The 17,461-nt window shown below is 34.6% G+C and overlaps 1 protein-coding gene across 1 annotated transcript; it reads right to left on the bottom strand.

Annotated features, from left to right (window-relative positions):
• Nucleotides 1–4,191: 4,191 nt before the first annotated feature.
• LOC143386296 (transport and Golgi organization protein 1 homolog) lies at nt 4,192–17,128 on the bottom strand. The gene is made up of 16 exons (XM_077107991.1): nt 17,096–17,128; nt 16,382–16,453; nt 16,080–16,184; nt 15,314–15,436; nt 15,107–15,215; nt 14,005–14,060; nt 13,826–13,916; nt 13,516–13,654; nt 8,728–8,830; nt 7,819–7,875; nt 7,669–7,704; nt 7,525–7,592; nt 7,313–7,413; nt 6,992–7,129; nt 5,971–6,047; nt 4,192–4,368 (listed from the first exon to the last, which is right to left on the bottom strand). The coding sequence occupies exons 1-16, from the start codon at nt 17,126–17,128 to the stop codon at nt 4,192–4,194; spliced, it is 1,485 nt and encodes a 494-aa protein (XP_076964106.1).
• Nucleotides 17,129–17,461: the final 333 nt, after the last annotated feature.

The raw sequence follows: 17,461 nt of genomic DNA, 5'->3' as shown, positions 1-17,461 counted from the left end.
AATAGTTCAGTCTACAGTAGTTCTAGGAAATGAAGAATTTGCCTTAATAAAATGTTCACTCAACTGAAACTCTGAGTAGTCAAAATTTCCAGACTGTAAACTTCTCAAGAGAAGGGCCTCATCTTCTCCATGTCATGTAAACTTTCCAAGGTGCTTGGCAGCACTCTGTACCCTGTGGAGTACTCAGTACCTTTTTGTTTCATGTTACTGATGTTGAAGTTGCTCCCTTAAAATCTACTATTAAAATGTAGCAAAACTGATACATTGTTCTTTCTGTTTTTTCATAGACTATAAAACATGTATATGAAAGTGATAATTTAAAAAAAAACAAACCTTTTTTTTTGGTTGTAGATGGACACAGTACCTTTATATTTATATGTGGTGCTGAGGATCAAACCCAGTGCCTCACATGCAACCCCAGCCCCTCAAAGTGATAATTTATATAAAGAAACATTTAGCATCCTTCACATAAGAATGCTTTTTTTAACCTCTATTTATTTATGTGATGCTGAGGATTAAACCCAGGGCCTTGCCTGTGCTAGGCAAGTACTCTACCACTGAGCCACAACCCCAGCTGCCACCAAAGAATGGGGTTATATGAAAAAAAAGAGGATGCTTTATATGAATGTCTTTCATCAGCATTAAACAAACTTAAATTGAACATTGTCATTAGCTTAGCTTTAATTCAGACCTGAATGACCAAACCTCCCCTGCCAAAAAAGGTGGTTTTATCTTGAAGCAGTTAACACAAAACAATCTGTATCTCACAAATTAGTTGTTTAAATTTACTTTTTAGTGTGGGAGGGGATGAGTCACTGGACAATAATTAGAACTATAGCAGTAGTACTTTCAGGTTAAAACACTACTGCTTCACAAATGAAATGATTTTAGTAACTAAACTCAAACACAATTTGCTGGAGAGGACTTCTAAAACTTTTGAGATACAAAAGTATAATTGAATCAAGGGACAGTATTCTCTCACAACCGGTATATGGGCAGCTACCTTGGGCTTTGCTACAGAAGTGGTACAATCAGATGGATGTAAGGAGAGGAAATTATGGGTGGGCTAAGAACTGCTCAGATAAACTACGTAGAACGCATTATAGCTTACTAATAGAATAAATACAAAAAAGGCTTTAGAGGGAAAACTACTGTTGCTTTGAATAAAAAAATAAATCTGCCTTTCCTTGAAAATCTATCTTCCTAGCTGACATCACCTTTATTTAAATGCTATTTTAAAATTAGAAGTTATAGTAACTTCAGCATTGCCTTGTGTCCTGTAGAGGTTGAAAGATACATTCAAAATTGGTGTTTGTGACTTAAATTTTATTTTACATGGCTAAAAATGGCATAAGGTATTATATGGTTTTTCTCTTACACACAGCTGCTGCTTCTGATATTAAATGGAGGCTATGTAGATTGAATTCTTCCTAACGGACTCAAATTCCTTTTGATTCTGAGTCATCTTCAGATAGAGATTTTGTTTCACAGAGATTTTGTTTCACACTGAAGCTTTTGCCCCTATTTTGAGAATACTTGGGGGACATAAAAAGAACAATGATATGTTCTAGGTTCCAACAATCCTATTACTTTCTAGAACTTTAAAGAATGGAAGAATATGGTCTAGCAATAAACAAAAGTACCAGGCTTTTATAATTTTATTTAAATCTTAAACCTCTTAAAATGTACTGTTAAAATTGCTGTAATTAAAATTACAGCTCTGGAGAGCTAGTTCTTAGGAACATTGTTTTAAAGACAGTAGTTACAGATTCAGGACTTGCTTTAATTGATTTTTAAATAAAATATATTTGAGTATCTGTAAAAAAAAAATAATTTAATTCAGCCCATAGTTGCTGATTAAGGACATTATAAGCCTTAGGGTTTCATTCATTCTTAGAGGATTATACTTTTCTAATTTTTTATCATATTCCTTGAAAATCAGTGGCAAGGTAAGGGAAAGAGAAGAGTGTGTGTGCACATTTTTTTTAAAAGAAATTTCCTTATTTTTTATAGACACAACATACCACCCTATATTTTACTGTTTTAATGCAATAATGGCAAAAGCAGTAGAAATTCAGGTCAAACAACTCTTGCTACTAATGTAAACTCATTCTCAGAAAACCATTCTCACATGGACAGTGGTTAGAAAAAAGTACATGAATGTGCTACAAAAATAGAGCCACAAGACTTCTCACAAGTAAAAGAAATTCCTCTGTATAAGTCCACAGTTGACCAAGGTCCAGCCTCCTTAACAGTGAGCAACAGGAAATATGCTGCCAAGTCACCATCTTCAGTTCTGAGAGTGAGTTTACATGCTTCCCCAATGGCACAAAGTCTCATGACGATTCAATGAATCAACAGACACTTGGGAAATATTAATAAACAATTTTTTATGAACTATTACAACAAAGAACTTCAGCAAGAAGGAAAATGAAGTTTATGATCTTTGAGTAAACATTTTTAGCGTAACAGTCTCTGCGACCAGATATTTAAAGAGAAAAATCAAGCTTATAAAACACCATTTCTCTGTTATCAACTGGAATACACTAAAAATAGGATACTGGAAATACATGTTCTTAAAGCATTTCCACAGGAAATGTCCATAATTATGACATTCTAAATCATTTAGCAATTGTATATGCTACATTAACTAAAACAAAGGTATTCCTTATTGCACATTTTAAAGTTGGAAGGATACTCTAGTTTAAGCAGGGGATATTTAGGGGGAAAATATTTTGGCTCCAAATGTATACTGCACCAAGGCAGCTTCATTCTAAAAACATAAACCATTTAAAATAAACTTTTATATTTTGAAGCCAATAATCCTTCAACACAATGAATAGTTCATAGTCCACTTTCTGACTAAGTGTCAGAGGTTAATTTTATGGGCCCTGTTTTAAGGCCTGTGAACAGCCCTCACTACTCTGAGAATCGGGTGTAGGTGGAGGTTCATCTTTAAAGCCTGAAGACATTAAGTCTTTTGCAGCAGGTGGTGGCCCATAGTCTTGGGGACCATGAGTTGGAGGTGGTAATGGGGCACCAGGAATGAAGTACTCTCTTGGGCCAAATGAGCCTAAAGGTCTAAATGGTGCAGGTCCTGGAAAAAAATCACGAGGGTCAAAAGGCAAATCCCATTGTCCAGGTGGAACACCTGGTGCATATTCTCTGAAGCCTATTGGTGGACACATCCTAGGACCTGGAAAATAAAAAGGAAGTTATGTAAATACCCAGAAATTTCTGAACTTGGGTGATTTCAAGTATGTTAATATAGTCTTTAATTTCTCCCAAGCCTAGAACATCAACTGGTGAACATCCTGACTTGCCAGATGAGGCAAACTGAAATGGAACAAGTTTAGGTTATAGCCTGGCCAACCAGCCATGAAGCAACATATTAAGGATTTAAACATGGCTCTACCTAGCTCCAGGCTTATCTTTTATCTTTCCCTACTATATAATTGCAGAATTATTTCTATCTCACAAGAGCTCCATTTATATTTGGAAGTACTATATTACCATGACAAGATGATAGATTATGAAATAAGAACTTTACTACATCAAAGAAATTTTGATAAAAGGAAATCCCACTATTTATTACTGTATCCATTAAAAATTCATGAAGTATTTCAGCATGGACTTTACACATGCCATCAGAATCAAGGTGCATGCCCTCCTGGAAAAGGCCTTCCACAGCCACCTAATTAAATCAGCAACATTTATTAGGTCACTGTTAAATCCTCCTCTTTAACACTTCCCTCTGACTTTTCTCAAGGTAAGGAGGGTTTGGCTTTTCCTTTTCTATATTCTATAACCTACTGCCTATGCTTCCATTATGGGTGATTACAAACTTTATGTTATAGGATTTTCATATCTGTGACAAAATTTTAAGTTATGGCATGTGTCTCATCCACCTTTTCATCTATTGCAATGCATATCAACATATTTTCAATAAACAACTGCAGAAGTAATATTTCTGGCTTTTCTCTATATAGCCCCTTATCCTGTCTATGAGATAGCTATTGCCTATCTCAGTATAAGATTATGTAGTGTCCCATATGTCCCAAAAAACTGGAGGAAAAGTTAAAATGTACTCAGCTGTATCCTTTCATTGTTAAGACCTGAGATAGCAACCAACTGTTTTAGCAAGCAATAGAAATGAAAGATGAATGTGATTTATAAGTCAATCACTACTGTTCAGATCATCATACCAAATGGTGGAGGAATTGGCCGAGGCCCAAAAGGCCCACCGAGCTGAAATGGCGGTCCATACCAAAAGGGAGGTGGTGGAGGTCGTCCCATCGGGGGTTCCATAGGGGGGCCCATGAAGGGTACCCCTGAGAAAGGAGGGGGCCCTTTCATAGCCATATTAACCTGCAATTTAAGATTTGAAAGCAGTTAAAAGTTTTAAAATTCCTATGTATTAAGACAAAGTACCAACACCGATAAAAGCTAAAACCCAAAACAGGCACCTGTCCAGAGAACACCATCAGTGCAACAAAACTCTACCCACCCCTCCTGTGTATTCCCACTGACAGCTTACAGAAGTTAGAAGGATTCCACAAGAGGGAGCAGTTTGTTATTGATTATATCTGCACAGGAAAGGGAAAGGCAAGAGGACTGGCAGAGGTTATTAACAGAGGTGATTTCTGACCAGTATGTCATGCTGTATTCACTACAACCTATTTCAAAGGGAGTCCCCCTCCTCCCCATCACTTCCCTTTCATCACAATAGCTCATTACTTCCATATTAAGAATGAACATAATAAAATGAAAAATACATTCTGTACCCATGTAATAATAGCTACTATTCAGAGTATCTTCAGTAAGTATTTCATAATTATTCAACCTCTGAGATCTTTAAAGTAGACTGTCTTGTTTTAAATAAGAGGGAACAAAAGCAAATGGATTATGATAATTTGTTGAAGGCCACACTGCATATTAAAGGGTCTCAATCCCAGGTTTGCCTCCAAGCCATGCTTTTCCCACCTCTACTCCTCTATAACAACGGGTCTTTGCTCTCTTTTAAATCTTCTACTACAAAGGGGTTTGGGGGTCTTATCTAAGCTGCCCTTAGATTGCTCCAGAGATGTATATTCCTGGAATATGTATACACTGGAACTTGAGAAGTATTTTCCAACACAATGCTATATATACAAATTAGGAAGACAAGGCTTTAATATTTACTTTCATTTACTGTACACCATTTGAGATATTGACTTATCATTTCCTATGAGTAGTGAGTTTGAAACTAAACAATTAAAAATTTATTTTATTTTAGAGCTGCAGAAGACCTACCAGATATAATAGCAACACAGTTAAAAGAGAATGCACTTATGTGAACAAATGAGATCATTGCTTGGGACTGGCTCAAGAGGTCATTTCAGATTATCATTGTTGCACTGAAAGAGTATTTCACTTTCAGAAAATCTGATACCAATCTAATTCAAATCACTCAAAATAGGGTTTGCACAAATGGAGGAATTCTTAAATAGCATTCTTCCAAACAAAAATAAAAATGATGAATTATATAATTTATAATGAATTTACTTTGCCTTAGAACATTCAACACAAAACACCATATAAAGTTAGAGTGATAACTTTTCACATTCTGTAGTTCATTATAGTTGTACACACTTAAGCCACATTTCCAAGGAGAAAAGTAAGCTCAATATTGCATGCAGTTTAAAGCAAACAAGATCAGTGTCATGCTCTGAATATCCTTCCCAGAAATGCACAGAATAAAACCCAATTCAGTTCTCAACCTCTAAGTACTTACTCCAACTGGATGCTCAGTTAAAGAAGTAATGGTAGAAACTGAGGGGGTCTCAGGTTCTTGGGGAACAGTTTGCTTTTTAAAAAACAAATGGGATAGTACAAATAGAACACAAAGAAGGATAAAGCAAAGAGCAAGTACTGTAGTAAAGCAACATGTTCCTGCACGACCACGTGATTCACAGTAACTACAGAACTTACCTTGCCCTCATCCGTCACTTTAGCTGGAGAAGAACTTTTGGAGCTGCTGTTCATGTGAGCTGGAACACATCCTGGGTCTGTTAGAGATCAAAGAATGGATTCAGACTTATTCTAACATGAAGAGAATAAAAATCCTGCATCCACAATTACAGATTCTTTGAAATTACTTGGTCTCTTTACCAGAGGCAATGGGTTTCCCAGATGCCTCAGAAGACCATTGAGTACGAGGTAAAGGTCCATCCATTGTCCCTTGGGAAAAAAGATCAGAGCCCTTGTATGTATTTTTCAGAAGAAATAAACCACTGGTGGACAGGTCAGGGTTCAATAATAACTAGAAAGCAACATTAAAAATGGCTTGCTCAGGGGTTGGGGTTGTAGCTCAGTTGCAGAGTGTTTGCCTAGCATGTGTGAGGCACTGGGTTTGATTCTCAGCACCACACCATCTACAATTAAAAATATTTTTAAAAAATGGGTTGCCCAATACATAAATCACAATTTATGAAGAGACTTAAGTAAAATAAAGAACTGCCTTGGGTTGATAGAACAGCAAATTAATACGTACTGGTCCTAAACTTTAAGCTACAGACTTGAAGTATGTGTAAGTTGGCTTTTCTTTAGTCTGTATAACCTGACTTCCAATCTTACGAAGACTAAAGTCCTATTTAGAATTGGAAATAAGACTCAGTATTTCATATTGGAAATATGTATGCTACATAAAGTTTAAGGCTACTTTTATAATATTTGGAAAAGGAACACCATAGAGATTTAATTTAAAGATAAAGGTTTACACTTCACAGTGTAAAATTTAAAAGAAAAAAACAATACAGGGACCTCCAGGAAAAAAAAAATGTTTTCTATTCTAGAACAGATTTTACAGAAAACATTCATTAAGTTAAAGTAAGAAATTATCTTCTATATATTGTACAGGCCCAAATTCTATGTTTTCATTAGAATATTCAAAAGGGAAAAAAAAAACAAAACCTTGAAGTAGTTTACTATAAAGCAACATGTGAATGCTCACCAAATCCATTTCTAGGCAAATCTCTTTGATTAAGAGTAGCAGAAGGAGGTCTCCCAGCTGGCTCTGCTGTCAGTGAAGGGGAACAGTCTCCACCACTCACGGGGGATGGACCAAAAGAGCCATTATGGCTCAGTGGACCTAAAGACAACAATGCCGTGTTACTACTTTAAGGCAGCCTTCTCCCTGACACCAACCCCCACACCTCCCGCTTTAGCAAATCATTCAGATTATTTCATAACCATTACACACAGAAATAAAAAGTAATTTACATACATTCTGCACCAAGAAATAAAATAGCTCCTTTTACAAAGTGCCCCCTACCTCTCCGAGGAGGATTTTGTAAATTTGGTCTCCCCGGCATTGGTTTTACAATCACAGGTTCATCTTGCTGCATTGCCATCTTTTGGGTCATTTCCAGTAGTCTTGAATATTGAGAAAGAATGGGCTGAATTATGAAACAGCAATCATAGATAATATCTAGCATAACCTTAAAACACTATAAAACATACAGTAAGATACCAAAAATCACATACTTCTGTCTCAAATTAGCAGCTTCCCTTTTCTCTTCAGCTATAGCTCTTTCTGCAGAACGAGCTTTGAGCTATTAAAGAGAAAATATTCAAATTCAGTTGCGGTAGGCTATGCAAAAAATAAAGAAAAGGGGAAAAAAATCTTACCCAATTATCATGAGCTTTCTTCTCATGCATAGCAATCTGAAAAAGACAACACATTAAAAAAATGTTTTTAGGGATTCATTATTATAGCCTATAATTGTCTGTATTAGATATCAAAGAATTCTGCAACTACAGGACAGTATTAATTACTACCTGGTTTTTAAATGAGCGCTCGGTTTTCTGTAATTCTTCTTCCATCTCTTCAATTCTCTGCCTAAGAATTACAACAATTGAATAAAATTTGAAACATTCTGACTATTTTCCCTTTATTCCATCAGCTATACTTTTAAAGACTTTTATCATACGTAAGAAAAACATTTCTATAGTTATATGAATCCAGTGTGATCAAAACTAATACTACAGGCCAGGTGCAATGCCACTTGCCAGTAGTCCCAATGATTGGGAAGCTGAGGCAGGAGGATCACAAGTTCGAGGTCAGTCTCAGCAATTAAGTGGGAACCTATGCAACTGAGACACTGTGTCTCAAAGTAACAAAAAGGTCTAAGGATGTAGCTTAGTAGTAAAGCATCAAAAATAAATAAATAAAATAAAAACCTAATGCTAATAACTTCTTTATCATTTAATTGCTAGAGATTCTGAATTGATAAATATAATTTCCTTAACTGTTCATCAGTGTGTTTTCAAGTAATTCTGCTAGAAATATCTTCCTCCTTAAAACTTTTTCTTTTTTTCAAATTATATCCATAGAAGATTTCCAAGGTCTATCAAATGCCACACTTTTGTGGGTCTTGATATAACACACAGCAAACTGATTTCTTAAAGAATTACTACAATATACAAAACCCCCAGAACTGTTTGCATTGACCAAGTTTCCTATGGTCTTGCCCATTGGGTACAAGTAAATTTTTGTTAACATTTTTCATTTGTTAAGTTGAAATTTATTTTTTCTCCTGTGTGAATTGAATGTGTTCATATCCTCTTGTTATTTATACTTCCATGCTATTTTCTTCTATCTACATAATGTAAAAAAAAAAAAGATTAAAAAGAAAGCTAACACTAATTCATTAGACATTGACACCCTCCTTTAGAAACTGAACTCACTTGTAATTTTTTAACTTCCTGTACAGCGGAAACCACCTTTTCATCTGTAGCTGACAGCTGCTGCTCTTTTTCTAGTCTCTCACATTCTTCTTCACTCTGTTTCCTAAAATAAAACCAGTTATCAAATCAACAGTTTATCTTTGTGAATATCACTTCCCACAATTCTATAAAATGCTTAGGCACATAAAATAGGAATTCAAACCTGCAATTTCATAAATCAAACTCTGGCAAATCACTTACATTTTCTAATTTCTCCTCTTAATTCTCTACTTACCAGTAAATAAAATAAATGTGAAAACAACATGTGCCCCAAGGGCAAGTCTCCTGTGTGTAAGATAATAAAAACTCACTTTACTTCAATGTGGAAGATCAGGACTGATCAACCTAACATAATTAAACATATTAGGATAAAGCAGGGGATAATTCTTTTCTCATTTCTGCCATGGGTAGGACACTAAGTATATCTTTGTCATGGAGGAACACTTTTCTCAATCCAAGACTGGTACCATATAGTCAGTCAAAGAAAAAAATCTTCTAGAATATATCTTTTAGCTATGCAATTAACTACAGAACATTTTTCACACTTTAGATATTTATTTCAAAAGAATTGTAAATTAAGCAAAAAGACAAATCTGAGTTTTGATAATGTCTATCAACCAGAAAAAGAAGCCAAACTTACCCACTATCAGAGTATTATCTACTGACAAGTTTTAACTCTGATCATGAAACTCAAGATGTTCATCTACTGACACAAAGGTAGCCACATTAAATGATTTAAAAAATACTATTTTCTGCTATCTTTGTACTACTTTAGCCATATTTCCAATTCAAAAGATAATTAACTTGAAACTTAATTTTCCATAAATCAGAAGAACTACAGTAAAAAAGGATTACTGATACCAAATAGAAAAAGGGGATAATATATTCTTATATAGCTTCTCATTTAATTCTTCAGCAAGTATTTTATGAGTGGCTATAATATACTAGTTACCTTGTAAGATGCTAAAGAATAAAAGAGCTCACTGTTTCAGGTATAAATGATGCCTAAAGGAATATAATAATTTTCCCCACTGGCTTAAGAAGGAATATGGAGAAAACTGAATCTTGAAGGACAGAGAGAATTTTGTTTCCAATTATCAAAGAGTTAGTCTGAGAGCACTAAGAACAATCAAAACATCTTTATAAGAATATAAAATTGTGTTTGAAGGGATCCAAGCTAAAAAGTCAGTGAAGACATATGTATGTGGCCAAGATCCATTAGAAAAAGGAATCTCAGAATTACAAGTAAGGCTGGCACTTTAAGGTACTTTTCTCCTATGGAAGATAACACAAAGATATGAGTCTGAACCAAGCCTTCATTAAATTCCTGGGCTTAGAGGAAAAATGAGGCTACCAATAAAGGGACCCTTAATAAAAGCCCTAGCCTTTGAGTTTAGATTAGAAAGTACTGCACACTTAAGTGATGAACAGGCAAAAAAATCCAAAAGGAACAATACTGAAACATTGAAAAGACAAGTCATTTTTGAATTATCTTAATTGCTGACTAAGTTTAAAGTGACAATCTTACTCAAGTAAACTCAACACTTTTCTATAAGAAGATAACTTCGTCTTAGTCCTCAAATTTCATCTATAATTATCACAACAATGTTGGCCAATCAAAACTGACCAGGCACTCCATAAGACAAAATTCTGTGAGAAAAAATCCCACAGAAAAGGAAACCAGCTAATGGGGTTATCCGCACATGTTTTAAAATCACTGTGTTTTATATAGTCAAAAAAGTAAAGTCAAGATTATGAATTTCAGGGCTGGGAATATAGTTTAGTTGGTAGAGTGCTTCCTTGCATGCACAAGGCTCTGGGGTTCAAACCCCAGCACCACAAAAGAGGAAAAAAAAAGATTATGAATTTTGTCAAAGGATTAGAAACTATAAAACCAAGAAATAGTTGGGTGTGGTGACCTACCTACAGTCGAAGATACTCAGGAGGCAGAGGCAGAATTATGAGATTAAAGATAGCTTGGAAAGCAGTAAGACCCTAGTCCCTTATGAGAAAGAGCAAGGAGTCTGGGGAGGTAGCTCAATAGTAAAACACATGGCTCAAGGTCCTGGGTTTGAGCTGTAGTACTGAAATAGGACTGGGGTTGTGGCTCAGTGGTGAAGCATAGGCCCCACATGTGTGGGGCACTGGGATCAGTCCTCAACACCACATAAAATAAATAAAATATTGTGTCGGGCTGGGGATGTGGCTCAAGCGGTAGCGCGCTTGCCTGGCATGCGTGCGGCCCCGGGTTCAATCCTCAGCACCCCATGCAAACAAAGATGTTGTGTCTGCCAAAAACTAAAAAATAAATATTAAAATTCTTTCTCTCTCTCTTAAAAAATCCTATAAAAAATAAAATATTGTGTCCATCTACAACTAAAATAATATTTTAAACCCTGAATTTTTTAAAATCCTAAACTCAATGAATGATTTTAACAGCAGATTTGGGAAGTGAAATAAATCCTAGAGCTTTTGACATAGGTCAGAAGAAAATATCCAGAAGAAGTAAATCCAGAATGTAGGAGGCAGGGGAAATCAAATTCTAATATGCATTATTATAATCAGAAGAGAGAATGAGGTAAAATCAACATTTAGAAAAAGACTCGAAAATTCAAGAAGTGTTTAATGGTCCCAAGCAACATAACTGCAAGAGGAAAAGTGGGTGGGGTGGGGAAAACTACACCCAGGCACTTCCCAATACAACTGTTAAAAAAAAGAGAAAGGACTACAGAAACTAGAAGAGGGATAAGACCAAACAACAATGATAATAGACTCCTTAAAGAAAAAAATTAAAACAGATGGTAATTAATTGGATATTTTTAAATTGCTAAAACTAAGTAACAGTCAAAATTCAGTAGCCAAAAGAAAGATCCTTTAAAAATGGAAACTGGTTTTAACTCTAATCATGAAGTTCATGTCAACCTAATACAGATTATAAAGGTAGCAATATTTAGTGAATAAAATACTATTCTCTGTTTATCCTTGTACTACCTTTGATACACTAATCAAATCTATCATTAAAGGACAATGTTCAAATAGAATGAAAATAATTTCAAATAAGAAACCAACAGTGTAGAATGCAGAACTACAGAAACTTTAAATATGTGTATAAATTGAATGAATGTCTTGTGGAGTTCACAGTATATGAAGTACTAACATACAATGCCACAACAGTTATCTGATTCAGTAGCTACTTAAAGCCCATAAAAAAAAAATAATGAACCTATTAATCTATGTCAGGTTTTTATTAAATCCAGAATATATACCATGGCCTTTAAATTATGAGAAGATGAATAAAATTATAATTATATAATTATAATTCCATTATAATTTATGATTACATCAAGCTTATACAGGGGATGAGGAAAATAATTAAAAATTTTTAAACTATTAAAAAGATACAAGGAAGAAAAAAAGAACAGGTCATCAAATAGAAAGCAAATTCTTCATAAACCACACGCACATATTGACATGGACAGACTTATATTTTAGAAAGTCCACTCAAGCGGCTATAGAGAAAACTACTAAGAATTTGAAATAAGTTATATACAAATATAAAAAATGGAGAATGAAGACAGATGATCTAGGTTAGAAACAGAAAAGATGACACAGGCATGAACTAACATAGTACCTGGGGATGAGTAAAAAGAGTAAAAACCACAGATGATGACTGAATGAATTTTGGAGGAGTTGAGAAAAATAGTGCTACAATTTAACTGCATTACAAAAAAAATAATTGCCATTTAGGTCATTCAGATTACTAGTAGGGACAGAGAAAACAAGTGTTCTTTCTTAAAAAAAGTGATAAAGTGAGAAATGTTTCTTTGAAACAGGCCAGGAATTTAGAACTGGCCTGAACAAAAATTTGAGATTCTAAAAAGGTCGCTTGCAGATCACAGAATTTTAGAAAAGTTAATGGAAAGGTTTCAATATTTAATGCATTAATTAGGCAACAGAAGTCAAAATACCTAAAAATAGTTAGGTCTGTAAGAAGGTCTGTCTTTGCTTTACAAGATATATATATACCGAAGAGTAAAATCAGGTGCAAACAAATAAAATCTGACACAACCTATTTTTAGAGAATCCAAGTATTTTTGTGGATTAAAAACTTCAAATGAACTTTCAAAAAATAACTTGCTCCACACTAAGAAGATTAATATATAAATATATTCTACAAACAAGTACTTCTGTAATCATAACTCCTAAGGTCTTTGCCACAGTTCAATTTTGTGTGAACATCTGAGATATTCAAGTCCAAAACTTGTACCATCAATAAGTAAATATTACCTCTTTTTGAAGTTTTTATTCTACTAAAACATGTCATTCCAAATCACTCAGTATTTTTAGAGGTCCAGAGTTAGAGATCCAAGTTCAAAACATTAGAATTACATAACTGATCACAATGAAAGGTAATTAAAATAAATAGGGAGATCACAGAAAGGGTCTAGAACTTTGAGAGGTATTTCCACATCAGTGACTGTTAATACCATTTTACCACTTCCTGCCTTCATATGAATTTGACAATTGATTACAATGTCCTCACAGCCTTAGTTTATGGTTCCAACTACCTCAGGACTCTTAAGACTGACAATGGAAAGAAAAATGCAACTTATAGGAAACAAAACACAAAGGAAACAAGACAAATCTCTACTTATTACAACTAGAAGAAATTGTAAATAATCTTAAGAAAACATAAAATTATCTATTAGTTCACACAGTGATAACAATAACAAACAATAAAAATCTTACTTTTGTAGTGCCATCTCATTTTTCTGGTAGAGTTCATTTAAAATCTCCACTTTCTGCCTTAGAGTTTTGCATTCCTCTTCCAGTTCAACTTTAGAAGACTGTAGTGAATTGCAGTTACCTTCTAATTTCTTTATTTGGTCTGTAAATGATAAAACAGCTTATCTCTATATGTGTACAAGCACTTAAGAACTTGTTTGAGGGAGTAGTGCCAAGAAAAGTAAGAAGCATGAAAGCAAGAAGCCATTCTTTATCTTTCCAATAAAATTTTAAGTCTTTCCAACATGGCAATTTCTTCTCAAAAAGAACCCACCTTCTAGATTACATTTTGTGGACATCGAGGCTCTTAGCATAAGTTGTAAAAGTTTTAGATCCTCTTCAACTACTGATATTGTAGTTTGTGTCTAAAAATTGCAGAAAAGAGAGGTATTCTTAAAAGTGAGGCACAGGAAGAATTCACAGGCACTATGGGATTCTTACAAAGAACTATACCCGAGAGACATCCATCATCTGCTTAATTTGATCTTTGATCTTCTCGTTCCGATCACCTAAAAAACAAAAGACTTTAGCTTTTTCTTTCCTTACTTTTAACTCTATATTCTCCTAACTTCCCCAAACTAAATAATGATTGTGTTCAAACACCAGAAGAAAAAAAAAATCAATTAAATAACTAAACTGATTAGACTAATGACTTTTAAGAGAATTGCAAGCTTAGATTTAAAAAAAAAAGAGAGAGAGAGGTGAATTTCAGGCTGGGGTTGTGGCTCAGTGGTAGAGTGCTCACCTAGCATGTGTGAGGCACTGAGTTTGATCCTCAGCATAAAAATAAATAAAAGTACTGTGTCTTTCTTAAAAACAAAACAAAAAAAGGTGAATTTCTAGTTTGCACAACTAAAATGTTATCTATGCTATTCTTGTAAGATAAAAGCTTTTCTTCTCTCTCAGATCTATCTTCACCTGGGCAAGTAAGTGTCTTATTTAGAAAGATTCAATCCTCTATTTTCTCCCTGAATCTACTACCAGGTGTGGTTTGAAATACTTGCTATGTAAGCAATATCCAACTTGGGAGAAAACATCTGGAAATATTTTCCTCATCAGTAAACACTGTTACACTCCCTCTCTCTAGCTTTCTGATAGTCTCTAGCCTCTGTTCTCACAGCCTTAGTTTATGGTTCCAACTACCTATGGACTCTTAAGACTGACTGTGGACCTTAAAACCACAGAGCCATAGAGATGATGAGTATCAAAATCAACTATCATCTGCATAAGAAATAAATTTCTCTTACTGTACAATGTTCAATACTTAGAGGTATAGAATGTATTGTACAGGATGTGACTATTGTAGCTGCAGTGTACTTACTAGTTTTCAATGGGATAGAAAAGGTCAGTGTTCTTCACATGCCTATTGCTACATTATACCCCAGCAACCCACCTCTGCCAATGCAACAGACATATCAATAGATCCAGTGATATGTGTCTACAACCCTGAAGCTTAAGAAGAAAATCAGCCAGCTGAAAAGTGGCATCTGTATAAATACTTAATTAAAGACAGGAAAGCAAAAAAAGGATTCAACCTCCCTGAGACTGATCTTACCTGCTACCTCTCCGTTGGTTAATTCATCTGACTCATCTTCTCTATTTTGATCCTCAGATTCAGATTCACATTGTAACCGATTCAACTGTGTGATATAATTAGTCAAAGCCTAGAAAAGAAGCAAAAGGTTGGAAGACTCTCGATTTTAATTCAGAAGATTTCAGGAGAAATCATGAGATGAAACATGTATTTGGAGTATAAACTTACATTAATAGTATCATCTTTGTGATTAAGAAATACAAGTAAATCTTTCTGGGTCTTCTCAAATGATTTGATGTGTTCACTGAGCTCAGCGTGTGATGTACACCAGTCTTTGACTTCCTGCTGCAACTGAAAAGTCAAAACACATGAATTCCTGTGGGTTAGGGAGGGGTTTCTGCACTGGATACATCAGGACTACAAGACTTAGACAAAGAAATAGAGAACCATACTCCTCGGTGGCCTGCCTCAATCAAGGGGGGTTGAGACCTTGGTTAAGGAAGAGGGCAGAGTGGCCCCAACTCTCACAGCTGCAGTAAGAACATCAGAGTTCTCAGGAAGTTGACCCTGTTTATTGCATTCCCCAGAAAATTGCTGCCAATTCAAATAATTTACCTCCAGCAGGAATGGCTGGGCACATATGACTGTCTCCTAAATTTAGACTCCTTATCATGTAATCTTCCCTTGGCCAGTGAATCAGTAAGTACTCAAAAGAGGATCATAAAATACTTAATTTTCTGGTTTAAAAAGTTTCTTTGAGGCTATGCAAGTTAATAACTGATTGACATTTGATAAGAAAAGCAATAATCCAAAAATCCAAAACAGATGGGGAACATATATATGCACTCAATTTAGGGAGCATGTTTAAACTTTGCATATCTAGAAAAGGTCCTACATGAATATTCCTTACCTCAGAAACAGATCCAAGAAAGATAGAAGATAATGATATTCACTTCTCTAGTTTACATTATGTATGACATCAAATTTTCTTTACCTGCTCTTTCGTCGTCTTAAGTATGGTATTTTCTTTTTGAAGCTGACAGCATTCCAACTTCACCTTCTCTCCACGAAGCTTAGCTTCATTAAAGACAATTTGAAGCTAATGCAAAACACTAGAGTTAGTGAATTAATTCCAAAGAAAAAACAAAGTTATACTTTCCCAAACCAGACATCATATAGTTCTCATTTTTTGCACATTTTAGCACACTTCAAATTTTTGGTCCACAACAAAACTAAGATGTAGTATTAATATCCCATTATGCCAACTATCCCATTAGCAAGAGTTGGCAGCTTTACCTCTGAAAATTCAGAAGTATTCGCTGAAATGACATCTTCAAGCTTCTCTATAGATTTCTTATTTTCAATTATCTGCCAGGTGAAAACAGAACACAAAATATGCATTAGGATTTCAGTAGAAATAGTGATATGTGTGTGTGTGTGTGTGTGTGCGTGTGTGCGTGTGTGTGTATGTGTGTGTGTGTACACATATATATATATATACTAAAAAAGATAAACACAACAAAATATTTGTCAAGCCATCCCATTATATTTCAGTAATGCAGGGGATCCAGCTTTGGACTAAGCAAAAAATCAAGAACTGAAAGAGATGAGGGAAAGTGAAGTCATAAATATTTCATGGCATCCACAACCTTACTGTTTATGAGATAACCAGAAAAAAAGGTCAAAGTATAGAAAATCATAATGCAATAATAAAATGTTTTAAAGCATAGAAAATTAATTAATTACTGTTTCAAATAAACCAGTTCAAATTAGTAATTTTTTTTCTAATGATAGAGAAAAAAATTTCCCAAGATCATTTTTAAAATTTTCTTATCTGAAGTAAAAAATGATAAAATTTAAGGGAGAATAGACTAATCTCACATTCAGAAGAATTCCCAAAAACTTATAAAGATATTCGCTCCATAAGGAAGTGGACATAACTCCCCAATCTTTGTTTGCAATGCCTGGGATTGAATCCTGGGCCTCATGCATGCTAGGCAAGTGCTCTACCATGAGCTGCATCCTGAGCTCGTAACTCTTCATACTTTAACTGTGGGCTGGTCATAGAAACTTCCAAAGAATATAATATGAAAAGGATTGGAAAGAATTTTTACAGTGACGAAATCTGATAAATACTACCTCAGCTAGGTGATCAAGCTTACTTGGGGGTAGAATATTTCAGAACACACTCTCTACTATCTTTTGCAACTTTTATGTAATTACAGAAACTTATAGAAATTGAAAATGAAATATGTAAGTAAAATTTTTTTAAGTACAGAAAATTGATTAATTCATTACTCTTTCAAGTAAAAAGTAAACAAATACTGTTCAATTGGACAATAGTTTTTTAGTTGATCTGCATGTTTCCAAGGGCAG

Source organism: Callospermophilus lateralis, unplaced genomic scaffold (assembly GCF_048772815.1).
Source record: "Callospermophilus lateralis isolate mCalLat2 unplaced genomic scaffold, mCalLat2.hap1 Scaffold_105, whole genome shotgun sequence".
NCBI lineage: Eukaryota > Metazoa > Chordata > Mammalia > Rodentia > Sciuridae > Callospermophilus > Callospermophilus lateralis.
The sequence above is the reverse complement of the archived record's forward strand: the minus strand, read 5'-3'. Positions and strand labels throughout refer to the sequence as shown.

Coding starts and splice junctions, on each gene's coding strand:
- LOC143386296 (XM_077107991.1), bottom strand. CDS start 17,128: ATGAAGAGTTACGAGCTCAGGATGCAGCTCATG. Junction 14,061..15,106: donor AACCAACGGAGAGGTAGCAG/GTAAGATCAGTC, acceptor TTTGTTTTTTAG/GTGATCGGAACGAGAAGATC. Junction 8,831..13,515: donor AATGAGATGGCACTACAAAA/GTAAGATTTTTA, acceptor GTTTTATTTTAG/GAAACAGAGTGAAGAAGAAT.